This window comes from Alexandromys fortis, unplaced genomic scaffold, assembly GCF_014885135.2.
Source record: "Alexandromys fortis isolate MF-2015 unplaced genomic scaffold, M_Fortis_MF-2015_v1.1 scaffold_9, whole genome shotgun sequence".
Lineage (NCBI taxonomy): Eukaryota > Metazoa > Chordata > Mammalia > Rodentia > Cricetidae > Alexandromys > Alexandromys fortis.
The window spans coordinates 6085773-6108703 of record NW_026067892.1 but is presented as its reverse complement, the minus strand read 5'-3'; the positions used below and the strand labels follow the sequence as shown (position 1 = coordinate 6108703).

Genomic DNA, 22931 nt, shown 5'->3' with positions numbered 1-22931 from the left:
GAACTTCTGGTCCTGTAGCCTTCACCTCCAAGTGCTAGGATTACAGTTATAGGTCGCCATACCCTGCCCAAATTGCCTTTTGTTTCCTCTTTTGCCTTGTGCATTTCATTCTTCATGGGGACGTGTATGAGGCAGTGACTTTCCTATCACAGAACCCAGGTCCAAAGAAGCAGGGGTTTGGGGGCTGGAGAGATGGCTCAAAGGTTTGGAGCTCAGAGGTCCCGAGTTCAATTCCCAGCAACCACATGGTGACTCACAACCATCTGTAATGAGAACTGGTGCCCTCTTCTGGCCTGCAGGCAGAACACTATGTACATAATAAATAAATAAATCTTATTTTAAAAAGAAGAAGAAGAAGAAGAAGAAGAAGAAGAAGAAGAAGAAGAAGAAGAAGAAGAAGAAGAAGAAGAAGAAGAAGAAGAAGAAGAAGGGGCTTTGTTTATGCCTCTGTGTAATGCCACAGTCCCCCAGGGAATCTTCAGGGAAGGACAACCCAGGCCTCACAGTGGGAGTGGCCTGCTGATCTTCACCACTTCCTGGGTTGGGCTAGCACTTGCTTAGTGGAGGGTGGAGATTGAGGATGGCTCTGGTGTAGAGTTCTAGTAGCTACTGGGGTAGGGCTTTCTGAGGAGGCCTTTGCAGAAGGCCACACCGCATGACTTGGCGAGGGTACCTGCCAAAGCTCCAGTGAAGTCCATGGACTGGAGGAGACCTCTGCAGGGCTGTGAGGTAACCATGGTAACCATGGGAGCTCTTCCGCCTCCAGGCGCTCTTATTCTTGTCCTGCCTGGACTTGTGGTACAGTCCCAGGGGGCCGGCAGCTACAGAGGCCAGGGGTCTCCCCATTTGCTGGCTGCCAGACTGAGAGGAGGGACCAGCTGTGCTAGGCACTGAAAACTCTGAGATGCAACATTCAAATCTGTCTTTCCTAGGGCAGGCCCCATGTGACCTGGGCCAGTGATTGTTTATTAGAGACAGGGCCCTAAGAGGAAGGGCTAAGAGATAAGAAGATAAAGATGGTAGGAAAAAGCTGGGGTCAGAAAATCTTGTAAAAGCTGAGGACTTAATACAGCATTATCCAGGCAGTGGTGGCACTCAGGGAGGCAGAGGCAGGCAGATCTCTGAGTTCGAGGCCAGCCTGGTCTACAGAGTGAGTTCCAGGACAACCAAGGTTACACAGTGAAACCCTGTCTCCAAAAACCAAAAAGAAAAAAAAGGAAAAGCAAAAAAGAAGTACAGAGTCTCATAACAGGTTTTTGTTTGTTTGTTTGTTTTTCGAGACAGGGTTTCTCTATAGCTTTAGAGCCTGTCCTGGAACTAGCTCTTGTAGACCAGGCTGGCCTTGAACATCAGGGCCTCAGGGAAAGCCTTAGACAGGTCTAGGCCCTGACACCCACGATCTGCTCCAGTTACACAAAAGGAAACCGAGGCAGAAAGAACTAGACGGGCTTTGCTCTTTTGGGTTTCTATTACTCTGGTCTCACTAAAGCCCACGGAGCAAGCCAGGCAGGGCTTCTCTGTGCTGATACCCATACAGAGGCTGGCAGGAACTCAGCGCCAGGCCCTGCGCACCTGGAGCTTGGTCTTCACCTGTCTACCTTCCCTAGCTCACACCACTGTCATTGTCTGGAGTCCTCTGTGGGGCAGAGGGGACCCAGGTGGAGATGGCTGCTCTCAACAGTTCTCAGTTCTGAGGGCTCAGCACCTGGAACAAAGCTACCATGACCACCACCCACTTCCTGTGGCCAAGGTCAGGACAGGGCATGTGGTCTGTGGGTTCGTCCTCTAACCAAGTTGAACACACACACTCTGTGTGTGTGTGTGTGTGTACGAGTGTGAGTGTATGCAGAGGTATAATGAGACTCTCAGCCCTATACCCTGCTGCTGCTTGGAACTTCACTTTCCCCATTTGAAAAACTAAGTTTGAATACTGACTTGTCACAGCTGTTTGCGGGGGGATATCTGTGGGGCCTCTCCCCAAAACATCATGTCTGTACCCTAGAAGATCTCTTCCCCACTCTCCATCCATGGCAGCCATGGCCTCAGAAAGGGGACTTTGCTGACGCTGACCGGATTGTAGTGCCTGCATGCAGATCTCAGGGACACGTGCCAGGTCCCAGGTTAGCCAAGGGAGTTGGTGGACCTAGCAGTGTTCAAGGAACTCTGGGGTCTAGGATGCAGAAGCAGGATTAAATATAGCTGCCTCAGCTTGAGCTGGATGTCCCGGGACTGGGAGACACAGAAACATTCAGAGCTGGGATGAGTCCCATGTAGCTTGAAGTCTGCTCCCAACCTTGCTACAGTCTGCTAAACTCAGAAAGCCAGGGAGGAAGTCTTGCTTTTCCTTAAGTGGAGCAGAGTGGGCTTTCATTTAACAACTCTGGACCCTGGAGGCAATCTTTCTGGGGTCACAGGTCACTTTTAGAAGGGTCAGAAATGAGGCTACACGGGGCCCCAAAATGGGGTGGCCCTAGAGACTTTATCACAGACTTCAGCATGGATGCCGGTCTTCAGGGAACAAAGGTGATGTCAAGGATCCTGAGCTGGTGTGCCCAGTACTCTCAGGCCATACAGGGCACTAAAAGCCATCCTCAAAGCACCGGCCTGACAACACTGTCCCCACCCTCACTCGGGCTCCTCAGAGGCTTCAGCCTTGCCCTGCAGAGGAGCTGGTCATGGCTTGGGAAGGCATGTTGATTTTTGTTTCTGACATCATGGGCCTTGGTCACATATCTCTTCCTGCCTGCCTGCCACAGATCCTCATGTCTTAGGAACTCAGATACAGGGGCCACTGACCCAGAACATCACAGGTCCCAGGGGCTGGGTCCTGACCTCTCTGGGTCCTTCCAGTGAAAGGACAGTGACAGTTAGGATCTAGGAGAATGACAATCCTGCCAGTGCCCAGCTGTAAGGAAGGAAGTCACATTCCAGGCTGCTTAGCATGGCCAGTCCCCAGCTGGGCTCCCTATTAGTTCAAGGCCATCAGGATCGTTCATTATAAGCAGGATAGGGTGCTGTGGTCCAGAAACATGGCAGCAGGTGGACAGCAGTTGGGTAGTCTAGGCTGTGGATGAGCTCTGAGAAGCCTATTCTCTGCTGCCAGAGTCAGGGATTCCAGTAGGGTCCCCAGTACTATCTCCTCCAGGGCAAGACTAGAATCAAGGCTCTAAGGAGTATCTGAGACAACCAGAGACAGGCAGTCTCTGTGAGTCAGCTCAACCCTGCTTCACAAGTACTCCAAGTGCATGGCTCTACCTGGGCCCATTTCTGTTGTCTGGGTCAACCAGGTCTGTGGGCTAAGCTCACTGTGGCCTTGGAATACACAGGTATTACAGGCCTGCCCTGGGCAGTGTAAGCCGCTGCACTTGTATGGTAGGGATGGGGCTGTGCGAGGCATGCCTCTCTTTCTCTCTCTCTGTCTCTCTCTCTGTCTCTCTCTCTGTCTCTGTCTCTGTCTCTCTCTGTCTCTGTCTCTGTCTCTGTCTCTCTCTCTCTCTCTCTCTCTCTCTCCTTCATCTTCTCCCTCCCTCCATCCTCTGTGTGTGTATGTGCATGCCCACCTCCCTCCCTCCTCTGTGTGTGTGTGGGGGGGTGGGCATGCATGCCCATGGTATCCCCACAGAAGCTGGCTGCCTGCTCTTCTAGGTACCTGGCCACCTGAGCCAGTATTCAGGCCTCCACATCCCTCCCTGTGGTAACTGAGTGGACTCGTCCCCATGGGCCTTGAGAGCAATCTGTGCTGGCCCTCCCTGGTTCTCACACCCTGTGGCAGCAGGACAAGAGGCCAGCAAGAAAGAAGTCCTCAGGTGATCAGCCTGAAGTCACCTAGTCCTTTTCTCTACAGGACATGCTGGGCCCACACTTACTGCTGCTGGCCTTAGCTGGACTGCTCTTCCTGGAATCTGGTGAGTTCTGTGGAGTTGTCCCTACATTCCCATATAGCAGGCCCACCTCATGTCCCCTCGAGCATAAGGAAGGGCCCTCCTCTGGGAGTAAGTCTCAGGAATGGATGGCTTTGGTTCCCATATAACAGGAGGTGAAGTCTGAGTGCTACTCAGAATTGCTACTCCAGAGTGCTGCTCTGAATCCCATTGGGGTGACTCGGGAGCCCTTCCCAGACCACATAAGACCATAGACACTAGCCCGCACACTCCCCAGAGACCCCCACTCTTGAGGGCAACCAGCATGGGTGCAGGGCCCTTATCCAGCCTGTCTGTCTCCCCAGTCACATCCCAGGAGTGTACCAAGTACAAAGTCAGCAACTGTCGGGACTGTATCCAGTCGGCGCCTGGCTGCGCGTGGTGCCAAAAGCTGGTAAGAGCGGTGTGGGTATTCTGACAGAGTCTAAGCTGCCCTTGCCACCCCCTCTACATCTCTTAAGCTGGAGATACTAGGGCGATCTCCTTAGGACATAGCAGGAATGACTCAATAGAGAAGCTTCTAGAAGGGAGATGAATGTATTGTGGCCACCTAAGCTGACCCAGGTACATAGGGGAGGACAGTCCAGCTTCACAATATGAACAAAGAGCAGAAGGAGATGGAGGCCCACTGTCAGGCATGGTGGGAACGTCTCGCCTTGAATGGCGGTCCCTCGGTTCAGCTGCCCCCCCCCATAGAGGGCTCGCCCATGGGACTGAACCTTGATCATACCCTCCTCCCAGGGTCCCCAAGCTGCTGACCCCACAGGGCAACCCACACATTACTCTTTCTCCTCAGTCACATGATCCTTGCTAGTGGAAGCTACAGACAGGCAGCCCCTGTCCCTTCTTTTTCACAGGTCTTTGAGAATAAGGTATTTGCTTTTAAAAAACCACTGAGTGTATTTTTATAAAAACATACTGCTATAGTTCTTCTTCTGTTGCTGTCGTAAAAACACCCCGACAAAAGCAACTGAAGGAAGGGTTTGTTTTGGCTCACGGCTAGAGAGGACAGCCTGTCATGGTGAGGAAGTCGAGGCAGTGGGGGTGTGGGTGTGGGCCAGCTGATCACATCCCGGCCACAGTCAGGAAGCCAAGTGATGAATGCCCACGCTCAACTCCCTTCCTCCTCTCTCTTCAGCCCAGGACCCAAACCCACGGGTCAACGCCACCTACACTGGGCAGGTCATCCCACTTCAAAGAACATAGTCACCACAGTCCTTCACAGTGTGCCTGGAGCCTTGCCTGTTGGGAGATTCCAAATCCTGTCAAGCTGATGATCAACATGAACCATCACATGCCCATGTTCATATTTGATCTTGTTACCAAACTCAGGAGACCCCTATCAACCCAATGGGCAGGCCATATGCAAATCTTGACAATTTTCATCTTTTTCCTGGCTGCTGTAATCTGTGGACACACAGGATGTCATTTTACTCTCCTTGTATCCAGAACATTCCCAGCTTTCTCCATCTTCACATGCCTGTCCTGGAGCCACCAGTGTAGAATGTCCCTTGGTGCCCCCAGCCCAGCACGTCCTCTGGTGTACACTGGGGACACCAGACAGTGACTCATTCTTTGTGCCCTACATGAGGCACAAGCGGTGCCCTTATCAGTGTGCCCTACGTCCCTGCACAAGTGATGTTTCTTAAGGTGGCACCTGCCAGGCTTCTCCTCACTTTCTGTGTCCCCTCACAGTGAGTGACAGGCTTATCTGTGAGGTGCTATCAGGTTGCTAGGATTCTGTCCCAACTAAAACTAAGTCTGTGACCTTGCAGGCTGTCCACTGGCAACTCAGGCAAGCTCCATTACCACTGTAGTGGCTGTAAAATCTCTCTCTCTCTCTCTCTCTCTCTCTCTCTCTCTCTCTCTCTCTCTCTCTCTCTCTCTTTCTCTCTCCTCTCAACCCCCGCCCCACCCCCTGCTCTTTCTCCCCAGCCCCCACTGATGGACTTGCAGCCCTTTATTCTGTTCATAGATTATAACTATTCTTTTTCCAATCTGAGGTTCAAGCTGTCCATGTCAGGCCCCTAGGTCCCTCTAAGCTGCTCTCGGTGTCATTCACATGACTATTTTGTGATTGTTGTTGTTTGGTCATTTTTGTCTTGTTCTGAGAACTTTTATACTCTGGACTGATGAGCTCTGCGAACTCTACTCTGACCTCCCCTACCCTGGCCCAAGAGTTAGAGTTACAGAAGACTCCTAGGCCTTAGTGAGAAGTGGGCTCCCAGCATTCTCTGCAACTTTCCCCACCCTCTCCATCCCAGAAGGCTTTTGACTTCTGTCTCCAGCAATCATGTCCGCCGTAGGCAGCTCCAGAGCAGAGCCCTGGCGTTGCAACCTCTATCCCGTGACTGAGGGAGGCGGTGTGAGCCTGGACAAGCCATTCTCACAGGGGCTGGCTTTTCTCTCCTTCTCTTGAGCCATTTTATTAGTCTGAAATGAATAGTCAGGCCGCTTTTTCTACGCAGATTACACGTTTGCTTCTCTTCCCTCTATTCCTGCTGATTGTCTGTGCTTCTTGAGGCCTTGAGACGTGGCTCTGAAAGCCAGCACGGAGCAGAGGCACTTGGGAGGTGGCGTCTACCGCATTTCTGAGTTGTTCTTCTGGCTTTACCATCTGCGGGCAATCAGGCACTCCCGGTGTTTTATGGTACTTTGCAGTTGAGCCAGACCCACTTTGGACACAACAGGCTCCAGTAGAGGACCAAGAACAACCAAATACTTCCTTGTCAAATCCAGGGGGCTTTTGAAGGGACACAGTGGTCAAGATGAAGGAGCCCCAGGCTCTCCACTCCCCTCACCAACTCGTTTCCCCAAGCTCTGCCATGAGTCTCAGCAAGGGCTGTCACATTGGCTAAAGAGATTACCTGCGTTCCGTTGGGAGGCAGCAGCTCCCTGGGCAAAGGCCCTGCTGAAGGACTAGAGAGCTCTGGCCAGCATTTGATCTTGAGTTAGAGAACCCCAAGTCTTTGCTGATGGATTCAGTGTCTGAAAGACAGAGAAAAGTCTATAGTCTTATACTTCTGGAACTCTCCAGAAGACCTGGAGCTGTCCGGGTGACCTAGGCTGTCTGGGAGTCTGCTTTTCCCTAGATGACTGCCCTGTCCCACAAGGATCTCTAACTGAAGTTTCGAGGGCAGGTTAGGAGGAAAGGGGGCCGGACCCCACGGTTCCAGCACTGTGCCTTCTGCCTGACCCCTCCTCTAGAACTTCACTGGGCCAGGGGAGCCTGACTCCTTGCGCTGTGACACACGGGAACAACTGCGGCAGAAGGGCTGTCCAGCTGATGACATCATGGAACCCAGGAGCCTTGCTGAGCCACAGTACGACCCACCAGGGGAACGGAAGCAGCTCTTTCCACAGAAAGTGACGCTTTACTTGCGACCAGGTAGGTTTGGACTCGGCTGGGATGGGCCGGGTGTACAAAGAAGGCGTTCAGGAGGGCAGCCTGCTCAACCTGTCAGGGCTGACAGCTGGGACGTGTCCCTGGGTTGGACAGTGAACTGGGCTGGTTGATGAGCCTCTCATGACGGATGTCTGCGCTCTAGATCTAGTGAAAGGGTTCCACGCGTGAAAGTGCTTGCCACCAAGCCTGGTGACCTGAGTTCAAGTCCCCGGGACCCAAAGGGTGAAAAGAGAAAACCAGCTCCTGCAAGCAGTTATGGGACCTCCATATGCAGAACGGGGTGTGTACAAGCCACCCTCCCATAAATAAACAAAACTGTAACTTTTTCAAAAGTTACTTCAGCTGGACTGTGGTGGTGCATGCCTTTAATCCCAGCACTTGGGAGTTTGAGGCAGCAGATCTCTATGAGTTCGAGACCAGCCTGATCTACAGAGCAAGCTCTAGGACAGCCACGGTTACACTAAGAAACCCTTTCTCGAAAATCCAAAAAAAAAAAAAAAAAAAAAAAAAAGTTACTTCAAAGTCTGAGCTCTGCCCTGGGTGGATTCCCTCAACACCACTGTCTGCCCTGGGTGTCTGGATCCTCTCTTAGCAGTGTGCTCTGTGCCTCGTTGAAAAGGGGGAGCAAGCCGTTCAGAAATCAGCATGCATTTCCACTCTCAGAGGCTCAGGCACTCTTGGCACGGTGTGTGCACTGATTAAGTCCGATAGCCCAGGATGCAGAACTGCTTACTTAACTCAGGCTTGCTCCAGGCATGCTTGGCTGGGTCGGACGCAGTGAAGTAAGCATGGCTGGGACAAGAGACACGCTGTGGGCAGACTCGATGTCGCAAGGGGGACCAGCAGATTGCCCTGAGAGCCGCTGGGTGGGGACCCCAGAGGCTCGTCCTGGTTTCATTTCTGTTGCTGTGATAAAACACCTTGACTAAAGGCAACTTAGTGGGAAAGAGGGTTGTTTTCGGCCCACAGTTTTAGCTCATGGTTTACTGTTTCAGGGAAGACTAGGCAGCAGGAACTTGAAGCTCACGTAACATCCACAGCCAAGAAGAGAGAGAAATGACAGCGTGCTTAGCGCAAGGCTCACTTCCTCCACTTTTAACGAGACCAGGGCCCCAAACCGGGGGATTTTACCACCCACCCAGACTGGGTCTTCTCACATCAATGAAGTCAGTCCACCATAATTGCCCATCCTGTGTCCTGGCCCCAGGCCCTTCCAGGTCATAATAAAGGGGAGGCAATAGGAATTTAGGGACTAGGTGAGGGCTGGCAGCCAGGCTCAAAGTGTCCCTTGCTCTCTTCTGACAGGGCAGGCAGCTGCATTCAACGTGACTTTCCGGCGGGCCAAGGGCTACCCCATTGATCTGTACTACCTCATGGATCTCTCCTACTCCATGCTAGACGACCTCAACAATGTCAAGAAGCTGGGCGGTGACCTGCTGCGGGCCCTCAATGAGATCACTGAGTCTGGCCGCATCGGTGAGGCCCGCGGTGCAGACATGCATCTCAACCTTGGGAACCCCCTGCTGCTGCACAGAAGCTGGGGAGCTGCATATGCAGCGCTCATGGGGCCAGAGTCAGCCCTGCATCTCTACCACAGCCATGTCTGGTCACAGGCTGCTAATAAGACCCATGGACTCCTCCAACCTTTCTCTCTCTCCTTTATATTTTGATGTTTAAAAGACAACGGTCCTGCAGTGCTGATTTCTGAAAAGTGTGTCTGTCTTACAGTGACCACACCATCAATAGAGTAGTGGAAGCAAACTTCAGGGCAAGGGCCAAAGGGTGAAGGTTGCAGCACTGGCTAGCACCAGCATGTTACCAAGCACGTGGGACAAGAGAACAGCACTTTGACCTCATTGTCTATGTATCAGGATGCCCACATGCACACCTGAACGCAAGATCCAAGCAAGCTTCTATAGACTTGTTGCTCACACACTTACACATGTCCAGGATCCCATACACAGACACATTTGCATGCCTGTGTCCATGCCTAGTCACACATGTGTCTGTAGGCCTGCATACACAAGACCCATGTATATATCTGCATTACTCACATGCAAACACTCATGATCACAGATGTATATGACCACATATATGTACATACTCTGTCACACACACTCATGTTTGTACATGACTTCACATGTTCTCATCTACACATGACTACACACATGCTTGCACCACAGGATCATTCACACATGCTCCCAAAACCATCACCTTGCTTTCTTCCTTGTTTGGGAAACTGAGGCTTGACCCTTACCCCACTGGGAAGTTCACTGACCTGCCTGGAGCCCTGCCTGCTGCCTCGTCCCCATGCCTCCAGCCTCATGCTGTATATTCTTCAGGCTTCGGGTCCTCCCTGTCCTGCCTAAGGGTCTGTCTTCTGTCTCTGTCCCCCCTGCCTCATGTTATGTACCCCTCAGGCTTTGGGTCCTTCGTGGACAAGACAGTGCTGCCCTTTGTCAACACACATCCGGAGAAGCTGAAGAACCCGTGTCCCAACAAGGAGAAGGCCTGCCAGCCCCCGTTTGCCTTTCGGCACGTGCTCAAGCTAACCGACAACTCCAACCAGTTTCAGACAGAGGTCGGCAAGCAATTGATTTCCGGAAACCTGGACGCCCCTGAGGGTGGACTGGATGCCATAATGCAAGTCGCTGCATGCCCGGTGAGATCACTGTCCCTGGTCAGCTCTCCCAGTTTCCTCAAACGCAGGAGCTCCGCCAGTGTTGTGGGGCCACTCGCTCTGGTTAACGGACCTCTTCAGGGACTCGCCCCATCTGGCCCCATGTTGTCACCCCGGGTCTTGGAAGGGCAGCCTCCATGCCCCAGGTCCCTCCCAGCCAGATCAGAGAGTGAAGGCAGAGTGGCAACATAGCCCTGAAAAACACATTTCAGCCTTAACTGATAACCCTCAAGCTCTCCTGAGAGCCAGGCTGCCCAGCAGCAGGTCTTCAGAGTGAGGACTGTGCTTAGTTAGCTCCATGTCTCCTCATCTACACCCCGGCCTGTCAGTTCCAGACTGTGCTTATAATGTCATCTGCAGCAAGCCAATCCCGCCCCAGCCTGGCTCTCCGTTCTCCAGCCTTGTTGTGCTCACGCTGTGGGCACACACACTCTACATGTGTGTTGGACCATGGGACAAAGCCCGGGTGGGTGCTGCATGTGTGTGCTCCTCCCCTTCTTCCAGACACTCAGCTCCCCTATGAACATCCCTTGGTCCCCTCTTTAGTGGTTGGGAGATGTTTGCCTTTTTAGTGGACGCTGCTGTGTATCTTTCTCCTTCACAATTGTCACTGGGGTCCAGTTCCAGGTCTGAAGAATGTTGATCTCTTTAGATTCAGATGTATTTCAGCTCTCACCTCACAGTCCTGCAGGGCATGCTGGGAGCTGTTGGTTTAGGCACTTCCTGGGTACTAGATGGGATCTCTCTATCTCTCTCTGTCTGCCTCTCTCTGTGTGTCTCTGTCTCTCTCTTTCTCTCCCCCACCCCGTCTCTCTCTCAGGCCTAGCAGGGAAACTAAGGCAGGTAACCTCTGGCTGCCTGCTTCCTCAGGAGGAAATTGGCTGGCGCAACGTCACGAGGCTCCTGGTGTTTGCCACAGATGATGGCTTCCACTTTGCTGGTGATGGGAAGCTTGGCGCCATCCTGACGCCCAATGACGGCCGCTGCCACCTGGAAGAGAACATGTACAAGAGGAGCAATGAGTTCGTGAGTACTCTGTCTGCCTAGGCCCATCCCAGTGCCAAGACTGGCTAGAGGCCATTCAGTAATGATGAGAGGACAAGATAAAAGCAGGGCCACATGCCTAGATCACCCCAGCAGAACCCAGACTCTTCCTAACACAAAGAACAAATCACAGAGGAGTTCCCAGAGACCCTGGTGACCTAATGAGATTCCTGGCGCTCACATCGGCCTGCAAAGCAGTCCTGGCCCTGGTCCTCACGGCAGAGACCCTGACACAGCTCCCCACCCCGATCCATCTCACCGCCTCTATGCATGCCTGCTCTGCCCATAATGACCCTGTCCGAGCTCCAGGTCCCATCTCTGAATACTCATTGCCTTTCCTAAAGTACCGTGAAGAATTTTTGCGCCCCTGTACTGCAGGGACCACCTGAAACACACTGATGTGGAGTTGCTGGCAGATAGAATCTGGGGGTACTGACCCCAGGCAGGAGCAGGGGTATCTTATGTCCATTTGCCACACCGCTAAAGTTGAATATCATGCCCATTTGCTGTACATCATGGTGGTAAGGAGTGGGGTCTAAAATCTAGCCCTAGTGGGAACCCAGGGACTTTCCTGGTGCCTACACAGCAGCTCCTCAAAATGCTACCTGCATTCCGGCTGCCTTAGCACCCAGAGTGCTAACTCCCTGGAGTGTTGCTTACCTGACATTGACCAAGAGAATTATCACAATAGTCAGGGTTCTCTTCTTGTATTTCAAAAGAGTTGGTTTCCTGTCAATCCTGTCACACCAAGTAAGGCCTGCCCTGAGCAAGTGGCATTGCCCTGTCAGCATGGACTCTTGCTCTCCCAAGGTGTCCCAGAAGACTTGTCTGACAAGATGTCCCCTTTCTCCAGGACTACCCGTCGGTGGGCCAGCTGGCACACAAGCTTTCCGAGAGCAACATCCAGCCTATCTTCGCGGTAACCAAGAAGATGGTGAAAACCTATGAGGTAAGCAGAGCCTTGTGCAATGTGGGCAACAGGCCCCCTCAGCTGTGAGTGACAAGCCAGGCCCTGCCCAATGTTGCCTCAGTTCTGCTTTCCGTGTGGGCTGTGGGTGGTCAGCCTGGCCACTGGCCGCAGTTTTCTGGGTGTGAGCATCCTGGTGGAGGAAGCTGAGGCTGCCACTGGGCTACACAGTGTCCACGTCTTGAAATTCCGCAGCGCTGCTCGCTCTTTTTGTCTCTTCTGAAACAAATTAGCCTGGAACTGCTTCTCTCTCCTTCCCCCTCCTCCCCTCTCTCTTTAGCTCAAAGAGAAGCCCCCTTTAAATAATCAACATTCAGATGGAGCTAAACTCACAAGTTGGGACCCCTCCTTCCTCCATGTGTTGATTAGCAACAAGCCTCCCCAAAGCACCTCAACAAGCAGAAGCCAAAACCAAAGCAAACAGGATCTTGGGTTTGCCATTGGCTTTGAAACAGTTGCTCCCTCCTCCTGGGGAGGACGCAGCCACCCTTGCTCCTTGTAGAGACAGGCCTGAGGACGCCAAGGCTTTGCATCCAGAGAACTCTCTTGTTGTCAGGAGACCCTTCAGTTCATACAGCAGGAATGGCACTTCCATCCGTTCGTCTCTTAAGACAAAGGTGTCAGAGCCAGAAGCAGCTGCCAAGCTAGACAGTGTTTCTGACGGTCGGGGTGGCTCCCTGTAGCCCCTCAAAATGCTCCCTGCGGCTCACCCGTGTTTCTGCTGCTGTTGTCACGCCATGTGTGTGTCCTGCTTTGCAAAGTCAGCTGAGGAGCTGAGGTAAAATCCTCCAAGGATGCATTCACATAGGCAAGATTCTCAGGTGTTGTCAGGCTCCTGAGCCTTCTCCTTGGCTTACGATTTGCTGGACAGGCCAGCAGAATTAAACAAAGCCACTAGGCTCCCAGTCCATTTGCCACCGTGTCGGGGTAAAGTCAGTAGATATAAGAAACAGAAAAAGCAAATCTAAGAGCAAGATGGGGCTCAAGCTTCCGTGGCCCCTCCCCTTTCAGGGTTAATCTCTCAGTTGACCAGGACCCCCAGCCCCCTGAGAATGATGGGATCCTTCGAGGGTTGTCCTCTCCTCACAGAGCTGTAGCAGGTCCCCACTCTGACAATGAGTGGCGTGGGTCGCGTTGCAGAAGACACCGTGGTGATGGGGGTGACATCTTCAGAAAGGGGACTTGAGTCCCAAGCCCACCACCCGCTAGGCTTTGATGATTGAATGAGACAGGGCTCTCTGGAGGAACCGAACTGACAGAACATTGTACAAGGCGATCCATTAGAATGTCTTGCAACCCATAAGAGCTGAATTGTGCCACTGTAGTTGACTGCCCTCTCAAAAGGCTGAGAGATTGGTAGTTGCCCAGTTAATGAAATTGGATGCCCAGCCTGGTACGGAAGGACTGAAGGGTTCCTGGAAAGTCGCTGCTCTTTGATGTTGGTGAAGGACAGCAGCAGTACAACAGGGCAGATGTGCTCGCTAGCAAGAAGCAAAGGCAGACAGTGACACAGAGCTGGCAGAGGGTGCTGCCCACTCTGCAGCAGGGTCTTCCTCCTTCAGTTAGCCCTTCCCGGAAGCATTCTCACAGGCTTATCCAGGGGAATAGCTTAGCTGGCTCTCGGTTCAAGCCAGCTGACAATCAAGAATAGGCACAGCAGGGGTCACGGGCCCTCCCAACCCTCTATCCCTTAGGTGATGGTCAAAAATGTAGGATGTATGAGGATGGTCCACACTGGACCCTCCTCCTGTCCAAGCCTGGTCCCTGTGCTGACGCGCAAATGAAGCGGGTGGCAGAGCCCAGAGGCAGTTGATGGCTGGGCTATGATGGACTCTTGGAAGGGACAGACTTCATTCCAGAGACTCCCGGAAGAGTGCTGAGCATGGGTGGCTTGGTCCTCAGCTCCGTGGAGGTGTGTAGGAGGCGACTGACCTGCTCCTGAAATATAGCATGGCCATGAACACTAGGGAAGATGAGAGGAAGATGCAGGATGTCTGTCATTTGAAGGCTCCTCTGGGCAGCAGGCCTGTGCCGCTGCAGCTGCTTGTCACCGGGTTAGGTGACAGTCACTATTTAAATGAGAACTCTGAAACCCATTGAACTAGTCAGGGCTTACCGCTTCCTGTGATCTCACCACCATTGTACTGTTATCTGTGTAGTGTGCTGATGTGGTAGGAATACTGTTCCATGGTGAGGCAGGCATGTGCTCCCGGCTCGGAGATGCTATCAGATTGAAGTGTCCACTGGGGACATTCGCACCCAGGAGTGTAACCTCCACTCAGGGCTTTGAAGCTGGCCTTTCTCCCTCCTCCTCTTTCCTTCCTTGACTCCCTCTCCCTTCCTTGACTCCCTCTCCCTTCCTTTCTCTCTCTCTCTCTCTCTCTCTCTCTCTCTCTCTCTCTCTCTCTTCTCTCTCTCTCCCTTTCTTTTTGAGGGAAGGTATCTCTAAATAATCCTGGCTATCTTGGAAGCCATAATCCTGGCTATGCTTTGTAGATCAGGCTGGCCTTGAACTCACAGAGATCCACCTGCCTCTGCCTCCCAAGCGCTGGAATTAAAGGTGTGCGCCACCATCTGGCTTTCGCCCCTTTCTTGGTCCAGATTTGAGATTAAACCTGTGCCAGCAATGCTGTGCTGCTGGCCCACGGCCTCAGTCCTCTCCTCACTTCCACTTCTGAGACAGTCTGGCTGAGGAACCCCAGCAGGCCCTGAGCTTGTCATCCCCCTGCCTCAGCCTCCCAAGTATCTGGAGTGAGAGGCCTGGGACACCAGACCAGCCTAGGGCTTGCTGCTCCTCAGCTGGGATGAGAGGCTGTGACTCAGGCTGCCGCACACACCAGGCCTGGCTCCTCGGGGTTTGCGCGCAGAATCTGTTATTGGCATTCAGCAGCACACCCTTGACTTATGAAAGAATGTCATGTGAGCCATGTCATGAGCAAGGGAGGCCGTGGGCATCCATTACAAGCCTTGTGGCTGTGGAGGGGGCCTGTAGCACCACGTGCCAGCTTGAGCTTCTTTCTCATCAATAGAAGCTCACAGAGATCATCCCCAAGTCGGCGGTGGGGGAGCTGTCCGATGATTCCAGCAACGTGGTGCAGCTCATCAAGAATGCCTATTACGTGAGTCTCCGGCAACGGGGTGGGCTGGCAAGGCCGCTGTGGGTCAGCGGATGAGTGGCAGGGGAGGTCACCTTGTCGTGTTGGGGTTCCTACTGGGCTCCTCATAGCTTCTGGATGGGAATGGCAGGGAGAAAAAAAGGGAGCGTAAAGAGAGATGTACCAGCCTCTACCCACGGCTTTGGGTCCTTTTGGGGCATGACTGACCTTACTAGATCCCGACTGCTAGTTCCTGAAACACCAAAGGCAGGCCCTTCTTGCTGAGGCTCTTCCCTGCTAGCTGACATGGAATAGTGGGAAATGGAGAGCTGGTGAAGGCAGAATGATGCCTCTCACAGTGGGGAGACCCCAGAAATCATCACTGTGGGCCTTGGGCCTTGAGCCTTGACATAGAGTGCCTCTTGTTTTTGTTTTTTGTTAAGATTTTTTTAAAATATTTATTTACAATATTCTGTCTGCCTATATGCCTGCAGGCCAGAAGAGGGCACCAGACCTCATTACAGATGGTTGTGAGCCACCATGTGGTTGCTGGGAATTGAACTCAGGACCTTTGGAAGAGCAGGCAATGCTCTTAGCCATTGAGCCATCTCTCCAGCCCTAAAACACCTCTTATATGCCAGACCTCAAACTTATTCTGGCCCCTCATCCATCATCCTCCTTGATGATTGGCAGTTTGTTTAAGTATATTCAGATTTGCTTCCCTCAGAGGCCCAGTGTCCCGGTGAACACCAGTGTGCACCAAACACAGCATCCAGACCCCGATCAGTCACAGAAATCTACTCCCAGTGGCAGGTGTCCCCGAAGTTCTGACCTGCATCCCTGTTGCTGAATGTGTGAAGGCTGCCAGCATCAACTGTGTGGGAGGCCCTTCAATACCACTGTGGGGGGCTGGAGAGCAAAGCCTGGGGCCAGGCTGGGGAACCCTGTTTCCTTCTCCAGCCTTGTGAGTCCCAGAATCCCCAAGCAGGCTCCCGTTGCCTAACCGCTGCCCAGTCATGTCTAGCTCTGTCTTTACAGGGATGACTCGGGTGACACCATCATTGCCCACTCACCGGAAGCCACCTGTTCTCCTCCTTCCGTCTGTGTCTTGTGTCTCTCACATCCCCTCAGCAATCTATCGTTCCTGCTAACCCTGGGGTTCTACAGTGATGGGATAGTCCTCACAGGGCTCATGGCCTGTGCCTATGCTGGTCCCCGGCCGGTAGCCTGTCTCAGAGCAAACCCGTGGCCGCACTCTGCTGTCCCATCCTGACACAATCACTGAGCTCCTAGTGGGTGTTTGTGCCATCAGCTGGTGTGCAGGAGAAGTACGAGAAGGAAGATGTCCAGGGGCGCAGGGATGGATGAACAAGTCACCTCTGAGCATGACTGCTCTCTGTCCACAGAAACTCTCCTCCAGGGTCTTCCTAGACCACAGCACCCTCCCCGACACCCTGAAAGTTACCTACGACTCTTTCTGCAGTAATGGAGCATCAAGCATAGGCAAGCCCCGAGGGGACTGTGACGGTGTGCAGATCAACATCCCGGTGAGCTGGCCTGCTGAAGCACCTGGGGTTCCCGCATCAGCATGTTGGAGGGGTCTGGGGAGATCTTGGTGACCCACTCCCAGTGAGAGCTGGGAGGCAAAAGATCACAGGGATAAGCGAGGGAGGAGACCACTGATGACCAGCAGCCTGCCTCTTTTCCCTTTACACACCAGCGAGAAGGCCAGATGTGACATCAGGGAAAGGGTACAGGGAGGGTGCCAGGACATGGTCTCAGCTGCAGGTTTGCACCTATCAATGTAATGAATGCCTGCAAATTTCTGGAGTGGCCCTGGGTAGACTGGCAGGCATGGAACAACAGCGCCCTCTGGTGGCAACTGCTGGACATGCACAACTGGACAAGTATCTGGTTGGGATGCCTGAGAGGCGCAGCAAAAGAGACAAGAGCAGAGCCATTACCCAGGTCACCCACAGACCTGAACGGAACTCCACCATTCTCTTATAGGTCACCTTCCAGGTAAAGGTCACAGCTTCTAAGTGTATCCAGGAGCAGTCCTTTGTCATCCGGGCACTGGGCTTCACAGATACAGTGACTGTGAAGGTTCTTCCCCAGTGTGAATGCCAGTGCCGGGACCAGAGTCGGGAGCAGGGTCTCTGTAAAGGCAAAGGTTCCATGGAGTGTGGCATCTGCAGGTGAGAAGCGTGCACGTGGCCCATGGTCCATCAGTCCTTGGGGAAGATGTCTGCGGATGAGGTGGACTTGGCCAGCCTATAGCATAGTGAGTGGAGCATGGGTCACCCCACAGCCTGCCAGCCCACGAAGCAGGTGTCTGAAGGTGGTATGGCCAGCTCACTCAGGAGGTAGATGGCCTGCAAGTGCTCCCACGTCCTAGCTCTCTGATCTCAGAGCGATCAGGCTAACGGCATGTAGTTAGAGTATCACGGGGCCAGGTGGCTACTCCTGGCAGCCTGGGCCCTAAAGTCATCCTGTGAACACAGGCCTCCGTTCAGGATGCAATCGAGGAGAAAGGGTGCAGTGTGCCTAGCAGAGAGGCTGCAGTTGGCGGCTTGGGTGTCAATCATCCTCTCCCAACTGCTTCCCCAGTTTCTGATCTTTGGGGTGCTCTATCCCACACCCCAGACCCACACTGCTGTATACCACCTCCCAGATACTCTATGATAGTGGTGGTTTTGGTGGCTGCGCCCTGACCAGTGGCACCTTGCTCTGGTCCTGAGTGTGCAACCCTAGGGTGGCTTCTCTGCCAAGCTGAGCTAACTTGACTGGAGGACTGGGTCATTGGTCAGTGAATTCTGCGGCTTCCTCCCGCAGGAGGACACAGTGGGATGGGTCAGGGTCGGCTACTGAAGCTCTCGTCTCACTGAGCTGTGCACAGAGTTCCCCACGTTCTTCTTTACCTAGTTCAGTGGTGAGGCAGTGCTACCATGTCCTCACCAGACCCCGTTTCCAGGTCTAGGTTAGCAGGGACAGAAACTGGTTCCTCAGGACAGTCCATGGATACAACACCCAGGAAGCTCCCAAATGCGCCTGCCAGAGGTGCTGTGCTAATCAGTGTGTCTGCTGCTGCGAAGAGACACCACGACCACGTCAGCTCCTACAAAGGAAAGCACTGAATTGGGTGGCTTACAGCTCAGAGATTCGGCCCATTATCATTGTGGCAGGACATGAGGGCATGCTGGAGTAGGAGCTGAGACTTCTACATCTTGACCCACGGGCAAGAGGAAGGGATATGTCTCACTGGGTGTGGCTTCAGCATGTGTGTGTGTATACATATATGTATATGTGAGCCATCCAAGCCCATCTCCACAGTGACACACTTTCTCCACCAAGACGATACCTGCTCCAATAAGGCCACACCTCCTAATAGTGCCACTCCCTTTGGGGGCATTTTCTTTCAAACCACCACAGGGTATCATGCTTATGGGACAGCCACCTATATGCCCACAGGGACTTCCTTGCCTAGGACGTGGCACATGCTCAGGAGGCCTTTGGAAGCAGGTGTGGTGTGCCGTACATTTACAGGTGTTTGGATGAGTTCTGGACCAGGTAGGACAGGAGGTGTCTTCATGCCGAGGGAGGACCTAAGCGCACACCCCTCCCCTATTACACCAGGTGTGAATCCGGGTACATTGGGAAGAACTGTGAGTGCCAGACACAGGGCCGAAGCAGCCAGGAACTGGAAGGAAGCTGCCGGAAGGACAACAGCTCCATCGTGTGTTCAGGGTTGGGGGACTGCATCTGTGGGCAGTGTGTGTGCCACACCAGTGACGTCCCCAACAAAATGATCTTCGGGCAGTACTGTGAGTGTGACAACGTCAACTGTGAAAGATACAATGGCCAAGTCTGCGGTGGCACAGGTAAGTGCCAGGGGCTACAGGTAGCCGTTTGCACCACTTGTACCAGGACATATTAAGTGGGACATTGGGGACAGACAGGTGGGCAGACTAGCAAGCCTTCCCTGCCTGTTTCTGTGTCTGCAAGGGTCAGCATTGTCCTGGGAAGGCAATGGAGGTGACAGTCCCATTCTGACCCAAGAGCTTTTCAGATACAACGTGGCAGCTCCGTCTGACTAAATGGTGGCCATGTTGCTAGAGGTGCAGGACAAGAAGACATCCCCAGTCCCTGCGTTTTTACCCCAATGTCCTTCCATGGTTCTCTGGAGCCATGTGAGGAGGGTTAACTAGAAGTAATTAACAGTCCTACTTGCAAGGCGGGCAATGAGTCCCGGTGACTTCAATTGTTTTCCAGAGAGGGGCTCCTGCTCCTGTGGCCAGTGCATCTGCGAGAAAGGCTTCGAGGGCTCTGCCTGCCAGTGCCAGAGGTCCACGGAGGGCTGTCTGAATACCCGGCTGGTGGAGTGTAGTGGCCGTGGCCGGTGTCGCTGCAACAGATGCGAGTGTATTGCGGGTTACCAGCCACCGCTGTGTGAGGAATGTCCTGGCTGCCCCTCGCCCTGTAGCGAGCCCAAGCACATGTGAGTGTCCCCATGGCCCATATTGGTCTCACTGTTGGACAACCCGGGAGCCCCCCAGAGACACAACTGTGCTATAGTTCTCAGCAGGACTCAGCAAGCCTGGTGTCCCTGCCACCACTTACCTCCTTGCATGCCTGCAGGAGTCCTAGCTTCCCAGGGGAGTCTAGGCCCCTTCAGTCTTTGAACCAGGTTTCCCTAACCCTTCCAGACCCTCTTAGAAACATATTATCCCCCGTCACTCACATGGCACTGAGACCTGAGAGCTCCCCAGACCCTCCGCCTGGGACTGCCTGGTATGCAGTCAGCCAGACTCCTTTCACGCTATGTATCAGACACACCTGCATTTCCTAAATCATTCCTGCCACCTTGTATAGCTCTATAGCATGGTCCAGCCGTGCATCCTCACATACCAGTGTACCCCACACACACCTGGGCATCCTGGCACACACGTGTGCTTTCATTATTCACAAACCTTGACGCACCAGTGCACCCTTCCACAGCCATACATCTCTGCACACCTACACACCCTGACAGACTTGTGCGTGCTTGCATATCAACATGCCACGTCACACCTCATGCCCTAACACCCTCTCAACACCCACTCCACCCCACTCCTCCGCAGCTCTTGTGCCGAGTGCCGGAAGTTCGATAAGGGCCCCTTTGAGAAGAACTGTAGTGAGGCGTGTGCCAATGTGACCCTCCAGCTCACCCCTTTGAAGGGAAAACCCTGCAAAGAGCGGGACTCGGAGGGCTGCTGGATGACCTACACCATGCAGCTGAAGGACGGCAAGGACATTTACGACATCCACGTGGAGGACAACCGAGGTGAGGCTGAGCAGTGCCTGGGACATGACATGATCCAGTGTAGGTTGAATGCGGTGACAAGAACTCTGACCGCGAGGTCTCTGCAGCGAGAGGACTGCAGAGAAAATGTCCCTCTTCTGCGGATGCAAGTCAGGCCCAGCAGCAGGAGGACAGCCACCCAGCATTGCAGGACAGGCTGCCCGCCATCCCCTTTTCTTGTCCTACGGCCTCTCTTTCACTCTGCTCTCCTTCCCGGGCCCTGTGTGAGATGAATAGCAGGTGGCGTTTCCTGGCAGTGGCTCCAACATGTGTTGGGTGTGATGCCATTTCAGGACCACACCGTCCAGCCAGAGCATCTCCCATTTGATGGGACGATCCTGAGAGATGGTGTCTATTGCTTCCTCAGAAACCCCCACGGAGAGCTGTAGGGCAGTGGAAGTGACACCCCCCCCAGGCACGGATCCCCCTCCCTCCACTTGTCTCTGGTCTTTGCCAGGCCCAGTCACACCTGGTCTCCAGGTTCACATTGAAGGGAAGGGGGACACCTTGGCTATACTCCAGACGCACACCCAGCACTGTGTGAGGCTGTAGCCGGCAGTGAGAGGTCGCCCAGGCTTTCCTCATGTTGGCCCCTGGCCTGACCTCCTTCTCTGTGAACAAGGGCCAGGCCAAGTGGCCTTTGTGTATCATTTGGAAGCACGGAGCCTGGGTCTCATTTCTGGTAGGGGTGAGGCTAAATTCCATCCTCTACTCGTGAGATGCGCAGAGGGTGAGCCCTCTGTGGCGGGAATAGATATAGAGCACTGGCCGCCATAGGGAGGGGCTGACATTTTGGGTTGTGTGCTTCCTCCTTAGAATGTGTGGAAGGCCCCAATGTGGCTGCCATCGTAGGGGGCACCGTGTTGCTCGTCGTGCTGATTGGTGTCCTCCTCCTGATCATCTGGAAGGCCCTGACCCACCTGACTGACCTCAGGGAGTACAGGCGCTTTGAGAAGGAGAAGCTCAAGTCCCAGTGGAACAATGTGAGTGGCCTTGCTCAGGGGACCCGCATAACACATGCATGCTCCCTTTCCTCTTTGACCTCTCACGGGGAGCAATTGGTACATTCTCTATCCCAGCTGAGCTTGGGAGACCCACAGAGAGTGTCTTTCCCACCTCTTACTCACACAGCGAGACTATGGCTGTCCTGGAGTAATGACGCATCCCTTACCCCAGCAGCTTAGCCTGCAGGCTCCCAGTGTAGCGGTGAGCAGGCTTAAGCCTGAGCCTCAGGCCCTAGGAAGGCTCCTTGTCTTGGTTCCTCAGAGTGAGCTCTACTGATCTGGCTGGTGGCTTCTTAGAGTCTTGATACACTCCCTGTGCTGACAAGAGCATGTTTGGTTCCTCCCTAGGACAACCCCCTCTTCAAGAGTGCTACCACTACTGTGATGAACCCTAAGTTTGCTGAAAGCTAGGGTACGAGCTTCCAGGATCAACCACATGCGACCCTGAGACCACGCCTCCTCCCCTCTGCAATCGTGATGTGGCTTACAGCTCACCACAGCACTGCCAAGGATCCAAAGGCCCACTCTGTTTCTCCCCACCTTTTACGTCAAAGCCGCCAGGCTTGCCACAAACCCATCACGGGCACAATCTTGTCACCACAGAGCCTTAAGGATGTCCCAAGGTTCCGCACACACTTCCTTATATAAAGGAAGACTGCAGGCCTAGTAAAGGTGGCATGGACTTATTTATATTTAACCTTGTCAGGGTATGAAACCACATCCCATTGTTTTATAATAACACCCCAACCATTGTATTATATATGGGTATAAAACTATAGCCCACGTATTATATTGTAATCGTGTGTGTAAAAATAATAAAGCTTCCATCATGCTATCCACAGAATGTGGGCTTTGTGGAGTCCTCAGGGCTCAAGTGGCTGAGCCCCAGAGTGTTTTGTCCCACCTACCGATGGGTCATTCACATCCTGAGGGTTCTGGTGGGTTCTGGGCCTTGGAGTGGGAGATTTGGTTCTCTTCTTCCCTACCTGCGGACCTGTATATATGGAGCCCTCCCGGACCCAGTGCTAAATCCTGGATGGCTGTGCAACAGGTGTCAGGTGACAGAAACGGCATCCTCCCCTTTCTTCCTCCCAACTTCTGTCTGTCAGGTTTAGTACAGGAGATAGGGTGGTGGCCAGAACACAACCAGGGTTGGGTAAGAAGTTTCTTTCTTGTGAGCTGTTTTTGGGGGTGACCTGGAAGTCACTGCTGACTCACGTTCTAAATGAGTAAATGGACCCACCTTGTGTTCAGTGATCATGGAGTTCCTGGGTCTCCGAGAGTGATGAGCCAACATACTAGGTAGTTTTTCTGGAAATATTTGTTTTGCCTCATGGTCTAAGGTGGTTCCCTTGCTTAGCCCCACCTCTCACAAGAGCATCCTGTTGGGGGAGTATGCTATGCAAGCTGCTTACCTCATGGCAGACTGGTGTGGGAAGTCCTTCTGCATATGTGTTGCTTTTATTGGTTAGTG

General features: G+C 53.3%; 1 protein-coding gene across 1 annotated transcript in view; it reads left to right on the top strand.

The window, feature by feature from the left end:
• Itgb2 (integrin subunit beta 2) overlaps window positions 1–22292 on the top strand; it is a 28765-nt gene extending 6473 nt beyond the window's left edge. Inside the window, exons 2-16 of the mRNA XM_050142980.1 lie at window positions 3845–3905; window positions 4226–4314; window positions 7128–7308; window positions 8632–8802; window positions 9747–9988; window positions 10877–11032; window positions 11904–11999; window positions 15047–15136; window positions 16519–16659; window positions 17123–17310; window positions 18749–18993; window positions 19385–19610; window positions 20233–20435; window positions 21270–21436; window positions 21806–22292. Of these exons, the coding sequence (XP_049998937.1) occupies window positions 3848–3905; window positions 4226–4314; window positions 7128–7308; window positions 8632–8802; window positions 9747–9988; window positions 10877–11032; window positions 11904–11999; window positions 15047–15136; window positions 16519–16659; window positions 17123–17310; window positions 18749–18993; window positions 19385–19610; window positions 20233–20435; window positions 21270–21436; window positions 21806–21868 (2316 nt within the window). The 5' untranslated portion in view covers window positions 3845–3847 and the 3' untranslated portion in view covers window positions 21869–22292. The remainder of the gene's footprint in view (window positions 1–3844; window positions 3906–4225; window positions 4315–7127; window positions 7309–8631; window positions 8803–9746; window positions 9989–10876; window positions 11033–11903; window positions 12000–15046; window positions 15137–16518; window positions 16660–17122; window positions 17311–18748; window positions 18994–19384; window positions 19611–20232; window positions 20436–21269; window positions 21437–21805) is intronic.
• The last annotated feature ends 639 nt before the right edge of the window (window positions 22293–22931 follow it).